At 61.7% G+C, this 16,315-nt stretch overlaps 2 protein-coding genes across 2 annotated transcripts; one reads left to right on the top strand and one right to left on the bottom strand.

Moving 5' to 3' along the window:
• Nucleotides 1-13,660, top strand: LOC135299029 (low-density lipoprotein receptor-related protein 2-like). Its single transcript, XM_064417349.1, has 33 exons — nucleotides 1-199; nucleotides 660-779; nucleotides 1,090-1,209; nucleotides 1,294-1,521; nucleotides 1,748-1,861; nucleotides 1,965-2,084; nucleotides 2,383-2,508; nucleotides 2,608-2,814; nucleotides 2,981-3,149; nucleotides 3,285-3,453; nucleotides 3,659-3,884; nucleotides 4,227-4,352; nucleotides 4,548-4,763; nucleotides 4,984-5,292; nucleotides 5,516-5,728; nucleotides 5,907-6,461; nucleotides 6,815-7,030; nucleotides 7,188-7,426; nucleotides 7,508-7,637; nucleotides 7,979-8,157; nucleotides 8,272-8,458; nucleotides 8,694-8,912; nucleotides 9,137-9,320; nucleotides 9,610-9,811; nucleotides 9,880-10,044; nucleotides 10,337-10,537; nucleotides 10,630-11,173; nucleotides 11,319-11,447; nucleotides 11,633-11,740; nucleotides 11,828-12,064; nucleotides 12,187-12,607; nucleotides 12,825-12,960; nucleotides 13,194-13,660. Exons 1-33 carry the CDS (start codon nucleotides 88-90, stop codon nucleotides 13,248-13,250), a joined length of 6,684 nt encoding a protein of 2,227 aa, XP_064273419.1. The 5' UTR covers nucleotides 1-87; the 3' UTR covers nucleotides 13,251-13,660.
• A 250-nt stretch (nucleotides 13,661-13,910) lies between these two features.
• On the bottom strand, nucleotides 13,911-15,178 carry CLDN23 (claudin 23). The gene has a single exon (XM_064417350.1). The coding sequence runs from the start codon at nucleotides 14,996-14,998 to the stop codon at nucleotides 14,300-14,302; it is 699 nt and encodes a 232-aa protein (XP_064273420.1). The 5' UTR covers nucleotides 14,999-15,178; the 3' UTR covers nucleotides 13,911-14,299.
• Between the last annotated feature and the right edge of the window lie 1,137 nt (nucleotides 15,179-16,315).

A 16,315-nucleotide genomic window follows, 5' to 3' on the forward strand; every position in this document is an offset into this window, starting at 1 on the left:
CGCCCGGACATAAAAGCGGCGGCCGCGGCTCCGCGCTCCCTCCGCCGGCCGGGCCCCCCGGAGCCGCCCCTCCCCGCCGCCGCCGCCATGGGCCGGCCCCCGCCGCCGCTCCGCCGGGCGCTCGTCCTCCTCAGCATCCTCCTGCCGCCGCTGCTGCCGCTGCCCGGGAGCGCCGCTGGCGCCGGGACACGCCGCGCCCGTGAGCCAGCACCGAGGGGGGCGGGCCGGCGGGGGGATGTCCCTGCCTCATCCCCAGGGGCCGCGGTGGGCGCCCGCCGCATCAGGGGAGCTTGCTCGTCCCCCCGCGATGGGCAGTGGGGGGTCCCCTGCCACTGAGGATGTCCCCGTTCTATTTATCTCCCGCTGGCGTGTCCTTGACGCCTGTGCATACTTGTCACCCTGAGAGCATGGGGACCCCTGCGTCCCGAGGGGCCCTGTACCGCTGCCTAGAAAGCTTGGCGGGGTTCCTGCCTTCCCTGAGCGGGGACGAGAGGTGCAGCTCTCCTTCCAGCCCCAGAGGTGCCCCTGGATGGGACTGGTCCCTCGCCGTAGTGGCTGTGCCGGGACCCCCGGGCGGGGAGCTGCAGCGGGGCTGTGCAGGTGGATGCCCGCTGCGGCCGCCCCGCCTGATCGCGGGCCCGGCTCCCTCTTGCCCGCAGCGGCCGCCAGCCCCGCGTGTGCAGCCTCCCGCCAGGCCGCCTGCGTTTCCGGCTGCATCCCCGTTCCCTGGCTCTGCGATGGCGAGCAGCAGTGTCCTGACGGCACGGACGAGCAGTGCGGTGAGTGGCACCCATCCCGTTGGTGGCCCGAGGAGCTGTGCCGCACAGGCATCGAGGAGCCCTGGTGCCCTGGGGAGGGGTGGGGAAGGACAGCCAGGAGGCACCTCAGTGTTTGCTGGCTCTGCCTGTGTAGCATCCTGCAGGGACGTATGTGCTCCAGAGATCTTTGGGAATATCTGTGGCAGGAGTACACATCCTGGAACTCTATGCTCCTTGGGCACTGCCAGCAGCTGTCCCGTGCCAGGATGAAGTGGACCCTTGTTGTTCTGCCATAGCAGTAGGTCCCGGTGACCGTGTGTTGTCCCTGCAGATGTTGCCTGTGGCGGGGACCCCCATGTCTGGCAGTGTGACGACGGCCGGTGTATTTCTAGCAGCTGGCGCTGCGATGGTGCTGCTGACTGCCTGGATGGCTCTGATGAGCAGGACTGTGGTATGTACAGTATCTCTGCTGGGGGGCCGAGTGGGGGTGGCTGGGCATGCAGGGCAGGCTGGTAAGTGCCGCCTGTTTCCTCAGTGTGCGGGACAAAGAAGCTGCAGTGTCCCGGCACCCACCACTGCATCCCGCACTGGGAGCTGTGCGATCGCCACCAAGACTGTGAGGATGGCTGGGACGAGGAGGGGTGTCCCCAGCAGCCCTGTCTGCCTGGGCAGTGGCAGTGCAGGAACAGGGTGTGCATCATGGCTGAGTGGAAGTGCAATGGGATCGACGACTGTGGTGATTCCTCGGATGAAGATGTCTGCGGTAAGCAAGAACACTGGGTGCTCCTCCATAGGGTGGGACCTGTCTGGGCCATGTGTGAATTAGGGAGTGCTTTGTTCTCCTGGGCCCCAGCTTCCCTTGGGATGGTGGCAAGCTTCCCAGGAAGCTACTGGTGCTTTGCGGGTTCTCCCCATGAGGCTGGCACCCACGGTTTCGCTGTGCCCAGGGTATTGGTCCACCCTGCTGACATGAGCTGTGTGTGCTGTAGCCCCCTGTACGCCTGGCATGGTGCGGTGTGATGAGGGCAAGTGTATCCTGGAGTCCCTGATGTGCGATGACAAGGATGACTGCCTGGATGGCACGGATGAGCCCAGCACATGTGGTAAGTTACACACACTGCTGGCTGCTGCCCACCTGGGTGGGGACAGGGGGAGGGGAGCCACAGAGCTGTCCTGCCTCATGTCACCTTGGCTGTATCCCCACAGGTCGGAGCTGCTTTGTACGCAACGGGGGCTGTGCAGAGACGTGCACTGACACGCACTGGGGAGTGCAGTGCTCCTGCGGGGCTGGCTGGGCGCTGCAGGCAGATGGGCAAAGCTGTGCTGGTAAGGGGAGGTCAGGGTGCATGTGCTTCTGTGACATGTGGCCTTGGCCACTGACAGCAGTGTCTCCACAGAGCCCGTGCTTCTGGGGAAGCACCTGCCTCTGCCCTGCTCCTGTCTGTGTGTCACACCTGGTCCCGTAAAGATTGTGTGTAGATAATGTCCCAGCAGCAGCTGGTGCATTTTGGGGCTGAGGCCCATACTTGGTATCTAGGCAGCTTGCCTCTAGTCCCAGGGGAGCAATGGCAATGCTGTCTGGGGCAGCTCTGTGGCAGGCTGCTGACCTCACTTATCCGTGCAGATGTGGATGAGTGCTCCCTGGAGTACAGCCCCTGCAGCCAGCTGTGCACCAACAGCCCGGGCACTTTCAGCTGCGCCTGTCTCCAGGGCTACACCCTGCGGCATGGCACCGCCTGCGAAGTGACAGGTAGGGAGAGGAGGGGAGCCCAGGCTGGACGAGGGCTGGGCAGTGCTCCCCACTAGCCATGTCCCTGGTCAATGAGGAACTTTCCTCTCACCCTGGCAGACAATTCAACACAGATCCTGGTGGCCGTGGGGCAGGACCTGGCCCTTCTGGATGTACGCACCCAAGCCTACCGGCCCCTGCTCTCCACTGAGACGGAACCCCGCGCCCTGGTGTATGACCTGCTCCGAGAAACCTACTACTGGCTGACAGAGGATGGAGAGCTCCGTGTTCACCACCCAGGGAAAGGCACACAGCCTCTCTATGCAGGTGAGGAGGATCAAGCATGCATGCTGGGTGCTGTAGCAGGGCTGAGATGGGTGCTGAGAGCTGCCCTGCCACCCCAGTACTGCTTTTCCTGTATAGAGGAAGGGGCAGCCTGAGTTTGCCACACAGCCTGGAGCAGGTGTGCCTTAAAACTGCTCTGTCTTGACAGATGCCGGAGAGGTGAACAGCATCTCTGTGGACTGGTTCACAGGGCAACTGTACTGGGCCAGCAGCCATCCTCCAGCCATCCGTGCAGGGCTGGGTGATGGCCGTGGTTATGTGACAGTGCTGGGGAAGGACATTGCACCAGAGCAGCTGACAGTACATCCAGCTGCAAGGTGAGCAGTGAATGAGCCAGGGTTGGCCCAGGCTTCTGGGATTGCAGTGCTGGTGCTGACCATGTGATGCCTGCTGTGGGGCTATGGCAGCACTGGTATTGTCCTGTGAATTGGGTGCTGAGTGCCTGCCCCCAGGTCCCTGTACTGGGTCAACCGTGGACAGAGGGGCCGGACAGTCATTGCTGCAGCTGGCATGGATGGCTCAAACCGGCGGGAGCTCACAGTTGTGTCCATGGAGGAGCCTGTGGGGCTGAGTCTGGACCATGTGGCTGGCAGGCTGTACTGGATCAGCGAGTACAAGGAGGTAGGATGAGGGGCAGCAGAGCTCTTTCACACCCAGGGAGATGATAGGTGGGAGTTGGGAGGGTGGCCCTTGCTCCCCTGTGTCCATGGCCAAAGCATGGGAGGGAGCAGGGAGCGGTGCCTAGGTCTGGCATACATCCCTGGGCTGGGAAGAGAAGGGCCAAGGTGTGGGGATGCCATATGGCCGTGCCTTGCCTTGTCCCCAGTCCATCGAGACACTGCGGGTGGATGGCAGCGGGCGCCACTCCTTCCACGCCGTTTTGCGGAGCCACACGGAGCCGCTGGGCCTGGCCGTGTTTGAGAGCCGGTTCTTCTGGACCGATGGCACAGAGCTGGTGTCAGCCACCTGGGCCTCTCCCCAGGAGCATGCAGTGCTGCTCCGTGCCTCTATCTCAGCTTTCACTGTGCTGCATGCACTGCAGCAGCCTCCCAGTGAGTACCTGCAGGTGCTGCACTGCTGCAGGCCTGGCAGCATGGCAGCTACCCCCGCTACATCCCTGGGTGCTAGGGAAGGCTCACTGTGTCCTGGAGCTCACCAGGTCCTGCCCAATGGTTTGCCTGGTGCTGTGATGAGGGGTTGTGGGGTTGGCACAGAGGGCACCTATAAAACTGTAGGAAAGGCCCATGGCTTTGGGTAGACCTGAGCCCCTTTATGTGACATCTCTACCCTGCCTCCAGGCCTTATCCAGTCCCAGGACAGTCTGTGGTTTTTGGGGATTGGGAGAGATACTGGGGTCATGACTGACTGAGCTTTTAACATCCTCCTGCTCCCAGGGGACACTGCTGCGTGTGCTCTGGGCCTGTGCAGTCACCTTTGCCTCCTGTCCCCTGTGCATCCTCGGGGCTACAAGTGTGCATGTCCAGAGGGCCTCTTCCTCCTGCCTTCAGGGAAGTGTGCAGGTGAGCAGGGTCTGGCTCTCTGGGGTGGTATATATCCTTGTGGGAGTTGGAGGAGGGCTATAACAGGCCATGGCTTTGGTGGGATGAGGTTCCCAGCACACGCCAGTGCTGTGACATTTCTGTTCTTGGTTCATGCTGGTGACTCTGTCCAGTGTCCCTGGGGCTGTGCTCACACACTGCCCTTATGCTCTGCAGAGCTGTCCATCGTGTATGCATCAGCAAAGTCCATCTCCCTGGTGCATGTGGGCCCTGGAGCACACACCAAACAGGTGCAGGAGTGGCAGGAGCCCTTCCACCTGCAAGATGTGGACTGGCAGAGGTCAGTGCTCTATGGGACAGATGACCATGGGACTCTGCTGCGTGTTGTGGGCCACCCTGGAAGGAAAGAGGCCATTGTGACTGGGCTGCCAGGTGAGACCCTATGGGGTGATAAAGGGCATATTCCCCTTCCTAATACTCCCTTACACCTGAGGATCTCCTGCATGCAGAGCACAGTGGTCTGGTGGTACCCACAGTGAGGCCATGTTGAGGCAGTGGGCAGCTGTGCCCTGGGTTTAGGGTCTTGGGGGCATCCAGGCAGAGGTGCAGGGTCATGGGACAGCCTTGTAACCACTTGCCTGCTCTTGCCAAGTCTGCTCTGCCCGTGTGGACATCCGCTCGGGGGACCTGTACTGGCTGGCATGTAACCGGAGGGACATCGGGGTGATCCGGACATCTGACAAGTCCCCGCGCATCCTGCACCGTGCTCGCAGCAGCATCCAGCACCTCTTCTTGGACTGGCAGCGTGGCACCCTGTACTGGCTGGCCCGTGGGCAACCCCTGCAGGCACTGAGCCTGGTGGGAGGTGCTCCATGGGATGCCTGGAACGAGACGTGGCCTGGAGACCTGCCTGCAGCCATGGACAGCAGGGCCTTCAGTGTGCTCTGGAGCTCAGCCCTGGGTGAGCCCCGGTGGTATCTGAAGCAGGGAGTGGAGGAGCTGGATGTAGGCAGGGGTGATCAGCCATGCCCCACATGCACCAGTTCCCTGCCTGGGCAGTGGGGTGCTCATGGGGCAGCCTCAGGACCCTGGCCTCAGCCATGAGGTCCCTGCCATAGCTGTGGGTTGTGGGGTGCAGGGTGAGCTATGAGGGCTCCAGGTCCTACCATGCCTCTGCCTCACAGGCCTGCAGGCGCTGAGTCTGACCAAGCGACAAGCAGTCACCCTGGCACCCAGCTGGTCCCATGGCCTTGTGGCCGCCTTTGAGCCATACCTGGTGTCAGCAAATGGGACAGCTCTGCTGCTGTGGGACCGGAGAACGCTGGCCCTCGTGCTGTCCCTGCCAGCTGCAGGTGTGCAGGGAGTGGTGGCCTTCGTGGGCTCGGAGCTGCAGGCTGGTAAGAGTGGCCATGGCTTTGTGCCTGGTGCTGCTGCTGTACCTGATGGGGCTGGGTGGCCCGTGCTACTCTGAGCTGTGGCAGGGTGCCTGGCTACTGCTGGTCATGTGGGGTCCTCTGGGAGGTGTCTGGAGTGTGGGGAGGGTATGATCCCAACAAATTCCAAATCCTCTGCCAGTGCCACCAAGCAAAGAATCTGCTGTGCCACTGCTTCCACCTGTGACCACCACTATGAGGACAACCACAAGCACCACTGCTGCTCGGCCTGCCACCTCCACCACGACACCACCACCAAGCCAGGCCACCACTGCACTCAGCACTACTCCAGCACCAACCAGCAAGGCTACTACATCACAAACCACCACCAGACAGTCCACGTCAAAGAAGACCACCTCTGCACCAACCACTGCCCAGACCACACTGACCAAGACTACCACTGTGCAGCCAGCAACCAGCACCACTTGGTCTTTTACAACTAAGATCACTGCCCCACAGCCAACCACAAGCACCCCACGCTCAAACAGTTCTGCACGGGTAGTGACACCTACCCCAGCCGTCCAGTCCAGCACTGCACACCGCCTGACCCCAGTTCTCCATGTGTCCTGTTCTCGCACACAAGTGCCCTGCCGTGATGGCACTGGGTGTGTGGCCCAGGAGTACCTGTGTGATGGGGAGAAGGACTGTGCAGATGGCTCTGATGAGGATGGGTGTGCCCAGTTCTGCAACACCCCAGGTAGGAGCCATTCTTCTGTCCCCTGTGCAGCTGGGTCACCCTGTGCCAGGGCTTCTGGCTGCTTTCTGGTGGGGTTTTTGGGACAGGGTCCTGGTAAAGTCTGTGTCCTGGACTCTGGTGCTTGTGGTGTGACATACTGGTTCCTTCTGAGCTTGGCACTGGGCTTGAAGTGCTGTTGGAAAAGGATAGAGTTGATCTCACTGCTCATAGTGGCCTAGATTTGGCTGAGTTGAGACTGCCACAGACAAAGCCTTGTCCCTTGTGGGGCCTTTCTATGTCACTGGAGGGCTAGCAGAAGGTCTGGACACCCTGACTGCCTTCTGCAGGCAGTACAAAGCCCCTTGTCTCCCCAGGGGCCTTCCACTGTGCGAGCGGAGGCGTGTGCGTCGGGGCGGGAGAGCGCTGTGACGGGGTGCCGCAGTGTCCCGACGGCTCGGATGAGACGGGCTGCTGGACCCCCACGCAGGAGTGCGCCCTGCGCTGCGACGCCGCCACCCGCTGCATCCCCAGGAGCTGGCTCTGTGATGGACATGCCGACTGCCTGGACCACACGGATGAGCAGGGCTGTGGTAAGCCCCTGGGGCTGAATGGGATGGACTCTTGGGGTTGTCTGCCCCACGGGTAGAGGCACTAGGTTTCTTGTGGGTCCAGGAGCAGGCACGCCCAGGGCAACCTGCTGAGAGGATGGGGACAGTGCCCCTGCTCAGCCCTGGCCTTTGCCCGCAGTGCTGAAGGAGTGTGGTCCGGCTGAGTTTTCCTGTCGGAGTGGGCAGTGCGTGGCCCTGGCCCTGCACTGTGACGGTGACCACGACTGCCAGGACGGCTCGGATGAGGAGGGCTGTGCTGTGCCCCGGCCACTGCTCTGCCGTGAGGGTGAGGTGACGTGTTCCCACAGTAGGGAGTGTGTGCCAGAGGCCTGGCGCTGTGATGGTGCTGCTGACTGTAGGGATGGCTCAGACGAGCAGGTGAGTGGAGCAGTGGGGACACAGCCTGTCCCCACTCATGCCTAAGAGGGCGGGTAGCCTTTTTCACCCTCTGCCATGCAGGGCTGCCCTTGGGAGGAAGAGCTGTGTGAAGACCAGCAGTGGGGCTGCTCCCATGGCCATGAGTGCATCCCCGATGTCTGGCGCTGTGATGGAGAGACTGACTGCACTGATGGCAGTGACGAGGCTGGATGTGAGCAACACCCTTATTTTATTCCCTGTCTCACCCAGGGGTGGCTGGTGGGTGCCCAGCATGGAGGGAGATGGGTATGTATCTGTACTGAGATGAAGGGCCCCATATGCTGGCTGCCTATTCCCAGCAGCTGTGGTGGCTCCAGGTCCTGAGTAGCTGTTCTCCCTGCAGGGGCCAGTGGTCTTTGAATTAATATAGCCTGAAGCCAGGCTACTGGCACACCTCTGGATGTGGCTGCAGTGAGCTCTGGGCAGCCTCTGGGAGCAGCTAAATCTGCCCCAGATGAGCAAAAGGAGCTGGTGGATGAGGCTCAGGGCAGCCTTCCCCACATGTCCCTGCAGGCCACCCTGCTCCCTGCCAGAGTAATGAGTACCCCTGTGGGCTGGGGTCCTGCCTGAATGCATCCCTGGTGTGCAACGGCCGGCAGGACTGCGCGGATGGCTCAGACGAGGGGGGGAACTGCTCTGTGCCCTGCCAGCGGTCCTGCACTCATCTCTGCTACCCCTCACCCCAGGGCCCTGTGAGTGCCAGCAGCCCTGGGGCAGGGGCTTGTCATGCCATGATGCCGTGCTCCAGCTGCAGAAGGGAGCCTCATGTCCCCAGGGTGGGCAGCTGATGGTTCCTTTCCCCCCAGCGGTGCTGGTGTGGCCCAGGCTATCGGCTTGCTGCGGATGGTCTGTCCTGCATGGACATAGATGAGTGCACGGAGTGGAGCAAGGGAGCCTGCAGCCAGACGTGCCTCAATGCCCCAGGGTCCTACAGCTGTAGCTGTCTCCCTGGCTACCTGCTGGAGCCTGATGGCCACACCTGCAAACTCACTGGTAAGTCCTGGGGTGGCCAAGCAGTGCTGAGGCTGGCCCTGGCCCTCTAAGATACACTAGGGGCTGGTGGATACTTGTCCCCCTGTGTCTGCTGCCCATGGGAAACCTCGTAGTCCTGTGAATGGGCTGAGTTCCAGAAGCAATGCCTGTGAGAGCTGTGTCCCCTGCCTGCATGTGCTGGGACCATGGGACCATTAGTACTGAGCAGGGTCCTTGTGGCTCTGTGTTATCCCAGGACCAGAGCCCAAGCTGCTGGTGGCTGTGCAGTCTGAGGTGTTGTCCTATGGCCTGCGGAGTGGCCATGAGGAGGTGGTGCTGGCCACTGACAAGGATCGTGTTGTCTTCTCACTTGACTACGACTTGGTGGAGAGGAAAGTCTTCTGGATGGACCTGGCCACAGAGAGCATCCGCTGGCAGGACCTCAACTCGAGAAAGAAAGGCACACTGGTGAAAGGTGGGCTGTGACAACGTGGGTTAGCAGGGCTGGCCTCCCCCACTGTGCAGTCTCCAGGTTGCAGTGGGGTGCCAAGCTGTGATCCTTATGTGGAGAAGCACTAGTGGGAGTAAGGCTGGAAGGAGCCAGAGCTCCTGGGATGGAGGGACCTGGGCTGGGAGCATTATGCCAAGGGCCATGCAGCTGTCACCCCACACAGGTGCTGCCTCTTGGATGCATTTCAGGTGTGAGATCAGACTGTATAGCAGTGGACTGGCTTGGGAGGAACCTGTACTGGACAGATGGGGTAGCAGGGCAGGTGCTGGCCACTCGCCTGGGGGCTGCCTGGCAAGGGATACCAGAGTACACCGTGGTGATGGATGGAGACCTGGACCAGCCCCACTCTCTGGTGCTCCAGCCTCTGGCAGGGTAAGTTTGGGACAAGAGGACATGGGGACCTCCTTGCCATCCCTGCCCTGCCCTATTTTCCTTTGTGAAGGCAGATGAGAGGCCGGGGAAAAGGTGGGATGGCCTCACCTTGGTGCTGTGGGGACTGTGTGAAAGGAGAAGAAAGAACCTGGACACCTGGCCCTGCCCTGCATGTAGCTCTCAATGCACCCATAATGGGATGGGAAGCTCCAGGCTGCTTTTCTGGGCTGCCGTGGTGCTGGGTTGATGCTGTGTCAGGTCCATAGGTTCATACCTGTCTTCCCACTAGGCTGATGTACTGGTCAGAGGTGGGGAGCCACTCACGGCTGATGGAGGCCAGCATGGATGGGAGTTGGCGGCACGTGCTGCTGGCCCAGGGACTGGGCTGGGCCACAGCACTGGCCCTCGACCTCCCCACCCAGAGGATCTTCTGGCTGGATGAGAAGCTGGGCAGTGTTGGTTCTGCACGTCTGGATGGCAGCAGTGTGAAGGTGTGGTGGGGTACTGGTGATGGGGCTCTGATGGGGACCAGGGTGGGCACTGACAGCCTCCGTGACAGGTCCTGAAGCTGCGCTGGGTCCGGAGCCCCTTTGCAGCGGCTGTGTGCGAGGGACAGCTCTACTGGTCGGAGAGGAAGACATGGTCGGTGCAGCAGGTGGACAAGGCCAGCGGCAAGAACAGGACCGTGCTGCTCAAAAGGCACGGGCAGCCCCATGGCCTCCAGGTACCTTCCTGGGGAACCCCAAACCCTGCTGTGCCAGCTCTGCTGATCTCCCACCCTGCACAGCGCTGTTGTCCTCTGAGTGAGGAGGCACTGGCAGCCGTGCCCCCATCCCAGTGGTCCTTGAGCAGCAGTCTCTGTGGCCAAGTGTCTCTGGTCCTCTGGGACCATCTCTGCCTCACCATCGTGCCCCGAGCTGGGCTGAGTGTGGGCCTTGGGAGCACAGTGTGCTGTCAGTCGTGCTCAGCTCTGCCGGGGTGCTGACAGAGCTGAGGCTGAGCCTGCTGTCCCACAGGTGATGCACCCAGCCCTGCGCCCCGCGGCCCCCAACCCGTGTGAGACGCGCGGCTGCTCCCACCTGTGCCTGCTGAGCGCCAGGCACACCGGGCAGTGCCGCTGCCCCGCCGGGCTGACGCTGGCCGCCAATGAGACCACCTGTCTGCCCATCCGTGATTCGGCCTTTGCCCTCTTGGTCTCACCGGCAGCTGTGGCACAGGTACCGTCCTCTGGAGCCAGCCCTGGGGGCTGCTGTTCTCAACACTGTCAGGGAAGAGGGGTCCACATCCTAGTGCTGCCTCCTTCCTCCAGGTCTACCTGAAGGACCTGCCCACATCAGCCGGATCCCAAGGGCTTCCCCCACACCGGGCCCTGCCTTTGGCCAAGGTGAGCCGCCTGACAGCTGTTGACTATGCAGTGAAAGACAAGAGTTTGTACTTTGCAGAAGTGGGAGGCAATTCCATCGGACTGTTGCGCCTGAAGGAATGGGGACGGCTGTCCTGGAAGAAGGCGGTAGCTGTGGAGGGCACGGTGACATCCCTGGCCTTGGACTGGCTGAGTGGGAACCTTTACTGGATTGGGGGGCAGCCACCCGTCATCCATGTGGCAGCTCCCAGGGGGCGGTGGGCCCTGGCACTACTCAGAGAGGGGCTGCAGGGTGCTGCCTGGCTGGCACTGTGTCCCCGTGCTTCCACCATGTGCTTTGTCACAGCAGCTGGCAGCCATGGGCGTGGCGCCGTGGTGGAGTGTGCGGCCATGGACGGCACTGGCCGCAGAGTGGTCTGGAGGAGAGCCCGGGCTCCCACTGGCCTTACCTTTGGGGGTGCTGGCACCAGGCTGTACTGGGCAGAGCAAGGTGAGTGAGGACTGAGCCGGGGCACCGCGGGGGCGTAGCAGTCGTGCAGGCCCTCAGTCTGCAAAGCACAGCCTGGCACAGCCCTGAGGGGCAGCCCTGAGCCCTCTCTGTCATCCCCCTGAAGCCTCTCCACCTGTGCCTGCAGAGAGAGGTACCATCAGCAGTGTTGAGCTGGATGGATCCCGCTTCCAGCTGGTGCGGGAAGGGCTGCACGGTCTCTCACTCTTTGCCATAGGAGAAGGCTTTCTGCTCTGGAGCACAACCTCTACCAACGGTAGGTCTGCCTGCTGTGCCTTGCCCACCTCCTCCTACTGCACTAGGTCACGGGTTCTGCCAGTCCCTGTGGGGTGCAGGCTTGCCCCTCTGTGGGGTGAAGGGCAAGCTAGGGGACACCCCACCTCCCAGCTCAGGCACCCTTATGGGAGGAGGTGGAGCAGAGCTGACCCCAGGTGTCTCCAGGCTCCAGCAAGATCTGGCACAGCCGGCTGGAGCAGGCTGAGAACTGGTGGTTCCCAATGGAGCAGGAGCTGGTAGCCATGCGGATTTACAGCCAGTTCTCACAGGAAGGTGGGTCTGGGACTGCCCCAGCCCAGGGCGTCTGCAGGGTTCATCTGTGCCTTGCGGTGGCCGTGCTAACCAGTGCTGTTTTGGCAGGCACCAATGGCTGTGCAAAGAGCAATGGGGGCTGTGCCCAGCTGTGCCTGCCCAACCCTGCAGGGCGGCAGTGCCGCTGCTCTCCCGGGTACCACCTGGTGCATGGGGCAGCGTGTGCACTGGCACCGCCTTGCCCCGCCCCGCTGCAGGCCTGCCCCGACCTCCAGAGCTGCATTTCCAGAGAGCAGGTCTGCGATGGGCGCCCCGACTGTGCCGACGGCTCCGATGAGTCTGACTGTGAGTGCCTGGCACAGCCGGGGTGTGCTGGGGTCCTGGGCACGGGACAGCCTGCCCAGTCTCCCCCAGTTTGGGAAGAGGGTCTTACCTGAGTCTCTGCTGATCCATGCCCATCCCTCCAGGCGCCCCAGTGAAGGTGGGGACGCAGGTCCCTGCAGTGGCACCATCAGGAATGTCCCATGTAGAACAGGAACCAGTCTCATCCATAGCTGCACCCCAGCCTCAGCAGCCCCGCCCCAGCCTCTCTGCAGCCCCTGGCCCCCAGGAGCACGGAGAGCCCTTCGTGGTGCCCCCCAGCACGGAGGAGGTGCTGGGGGCTGTGCCCTGCAGCAGCGAGACGTGCAACCTGCGCGGGGACTGCGCCATCGAGGCTGGCCGAGTGACGTGCCACTGCGCCCTGGGCTATCGTGGCGACTACTGCGAGGAGGCCGAGGTGCAGCCCCTGGCAGGACCCATTGTCCTGGGGGTGGCCGTGCTCCTGCTGCTCGCTGCTGCTGCTGTGGGGGCCCTGGCCTACATGCGGAGGCGGGACAGGCGGAGGAGGTGAGCTCTGCCGCTGGACTGGGCCGGGTACAGCTGGGAACAGGGACAGGGTGTCCTTGCCCAGGGACAGTGTGGAGTCCTGATGCACTCCTGGGTTATATGGAAAGCTCCAGTCACCCCAGCAGGCTTTTACCAGGGGCTGTGGCAGGACTTTGGGATCTGCCCCATCTCTAGGAGTTGGCCATGCCATTCTCGGTGTACATTTTTCCCTCTCCAGGACCTCGAGCGCTGCTTCCACTCGGGTGCTGACCCTGTACCACCGTGAAAGTGATCCAGAGGAAGAGGATGAGGAGGAGGAAGAGCTTCCCCCCAAGAGTGATACATTTGTCAATGAAGCTTATGAAGGGAAAGAGGTGAGTAGCATCTGGAGCAGGCCCTGCTAGGGACCCCTCTGCCACCCTGCAGTGCCCTGGGGCCCACTCCTGAGGCAAGCTGTGCCCTCCTGCTGAAGGAGACCAGGGGTGCCTGGAGTCTGACACAACTGTCCCACTCTGCCTGTGCTGGACCCCCTGTGCTAAGGTGTGGGATGGGCTTAGAGAGGTTGGGCCAGATTCACCCCTGATACACCCATCTGTGATTTCTGCAGGAGCTGCCAGCTCTGCTGAGGAAAGGACCATCTCACATCAACACCGTGATTTCATAAAGGAACCTTGTGCAGCATCTCTTGTGCCATTGTGGTTTGTGTGAGGGCTGGGGAGGGGAGCTTGGTTTGCTCTTTCTAGATGTCTAAGACCTAGGGAATGTAAGAATCCAGACACAAAATGTTTGGGAGGTTTATCAGGAAGTCTCCAAGCAACACACTCTCTAAGACTGTCCCTCTGCAGCAAGGCTTAGCTTGCTGACCAGGGTGCTTTGGGCTCACCTGGTATAAGAATCTGGCCAAATAATTGTTCAAGGAAGCTGGCTCTTACCTTGTTATGCAGGGGGCTGAGAAGGGTTTTCTAGTGGAGTTCTGACCTCCTGAGTGTCCCTTACAAACCAGTGAGACCAGTTTTACCACCTCACACCAAGCTAATTTTGAAAGGGGAAATAAATGCTATTTTTTTCCTCCATGATCTTCCTCTCCCCACCCTCCCCACTCCACCCTGAAGTGGCTATGCTCCAGAAAAGAGAAAATCTCTTCAAGAGTTAAGTTGATGGGGGAAAAGTCCTTTGGGAAAGTGCTATAAAAGCCAGCTGTGCCCTTTTATAGACCTTTCCTCCCTGCTTCAGGCAAAACACAGGAAAGCTGGGTGAGCCATGCCCACTGGCTCTCAGCCCAACCTGCCTGGCAGAAAGCCATAACCATCCCACAGCACAAAACCATTGCTTTGAATTTATTTTGCTGCTCGCACAGTCCTGAGCTGAGCAGAGACGTGAGAAGGTGCTCCCCCCACCCACCTACTGCCAGTTCTGAAGGTTACACACTTCTGACCTGTGTGTTGCTTACATGGGGACACCAAAGCTGTCTCTGCCCAAGCTGCCGTGCATGGTAGAGGAAGGTGAGGTAAAAGCGGCACAGAGGGACTGGAGCCACCTCTGGTCCTCAGTCCAGCATGGCTTTGGCACAGTTGTAGATCCTGGAGCACAGAAGCCTTTTGTGGAAGTTGCAAATATTCAAAACAGGTCCTTGGTCTTGTTTCCAGCCTGTTCAGAGGGGCCTCAGGAGAAGGGTATGGCTTGTAGGGGCAGGGGCCAGCACTGCTCTTGATGCTACAAGTCAGAGTCACAGGGTGGGCTTCTCCCCCAGCGCTGTCCATCTTGCTCATCCTCCAGCACGTCCCAGGGATTGTCGAAACCTCTGCTGGTGCATGACCCAGCCTCTGTCACAGGCGTGGGGGGCAATTTGGGAGCTCTGCGCTCCTTGCAGCAGTGATGGAAGCTGAGGGCGAGGGCCAGCCCCCCCAGGATCTCCAGACAGCTTCCCAAATAGCTCAGTACCAAGCTGTAGCCGACGGTCAGCGTGCTGCCAGGCGGTGCAGGCAGTGCCCACAGCTCCTGCGTGTACCAGGAGCTGGGCACGAGGCTCATCAGCCCCGAGAGGAGCAGCACCAGCCCTGCCACGCCGGCCACCAGGTGCCGGGGCTCCGGCTGCCAGCAGCGAACCCCCAGGGCAGCCACCACCAAGCCCACCAGGGTGACCACCATCGAGGAGGGCATCAGCCCTTGGGCCACCCGCACGGGCACCTGCTCAAAGTAGCCCAGCCCGTCAGCCTGCCCGCACAGGCGGTCGTGGGTGCTCTGCCGCTCCCGGCAAATGTCCCAGATGCCCTGCTCCCAAACCACGTCCATGGGCTGGTCAGGTATGAGGCTCACCTGCCTCCAGCTGGGTGCCAGCGTGCCCGTGAGTGTCAGCAGGAGCCCGCAGGGGCACAGCACCATCCCCACGATCATCTCCGTCGGCGTCCGCATGCTGGGGCGGTGGGTGAAGCGGGCTCCAAGGGCTTCTGCTCGCCCGGGGTCCGCGGGAGCTCCGGGGCTCGCTGGACAGGAGCTGGGCACCGGCGCGGGCAGGGCGGCGGTCCCAAGGCCGTCCCGGAGCCCCTGAGGCGCTGCCGCAGCCCTGAGGCGGGCGGCCCGCGGAGCCGCCCCAGCCCGGCCCGGGCCCGGCCAGGCGCGGGCAGGAGGCGGTGCCGGCGGGCGGAGCCCGGCCCGGGCAGGGCTGGCCGGCACCTGCGGCGGGGACAGCGCCTTCCCGGGCTGCCGGAGCCCGCGGGGAGCGCCCGAGCTCCGGCCCCCGCTGTCCCCTCGCAGGCGGCGGGATGGGGGCCGTGCCCGGGCTGCTGGGGCGGAGTAGGACCCTAATACAGCTCCCTTCATTAACTGCATGCCAGCTTATTGTGCTATCAAATTAGTTAACTAATTAATTAAAATAATTAAGATGAAACGCTGGCAGATCTCACATTTGGTGACTGGCCCAAGAGACCTCCCCATCTCCCCTTGTCCTTCAGGGAGAGCTGCTGGGCTTGGCCCTGCTCCTCCGTCCCGCGCTGCCCTCAGAGGGCACCGCAGACGGAGCAGCCTGGCTCTGGGCAGGACGAGTCCCCGGGATGTCCGCTGGGACAGCTACGGGAAACCACCGCATTTGAGAACGCCAGTGTGGGATTTTGAGCCCCAAAAAGCACTCGTCTTGGGCCTCACCAAATTTCCCTGAGTTTCTGCCAGTCACCCTGAGCCCAGGAGAGGGCAGCATCCTCTGTGGATCGATTTGGGATGAGCAGCGCCGGCCGGGCTGGAAGGCTGGCTGCCTGTGTGTGCCCCACGGCATCTTTGCACCGCCGTTCCTGGCCTTGGAGGAAGGAAGGCCTTCCGTCTGCAGGGCTGGGTGGGTCTGTGCTGGACCAGCTGCCCCCGGCTCCCTTCCCTGCTCCTCCGTCCCACAGCTATTTCCCGAAGTCCTGAAGCCCTTCAGCTCTCTGGGTGCCAGATCATTTTGGGGTGGGATTTTGAAGTTGTTGAACACTGGATCTTAGTCCAGCTGGAAGGCAGGGGTGGGTTGGACTCAGCCAAAGGCTCATGTCTCCAGCCACGTCTACACAGCAGCCAGATGAGCATAGCTCCAGAAGAGGAACACCTGGCTTCGTGGTATGTAGCCAGTAACTTGCTAAAACTTGGCACTCCTCATCTGGAAAACTAAGCTAGGGGTTGCTGATTCCTTTCCTGTCCAATTAACTCCTGTAACTTTTACCCTACTCCAGCCACTGGCTCTGTGCCAAGGCATTCACTACT

Source organism: Passer domesticus, chromosome 4, assembly GCF_036417665.1.
Source record: "Passer domesticus isolate bPasDom1 chromosome 4, bPasDom1.hap1, whole genome shotgun sequence".
Lineage (NCBI taxonomy): Eukaryota > Metazoa > Chordata > Aves > Passeriformes > Passeridae > Passer > Passer domesticus.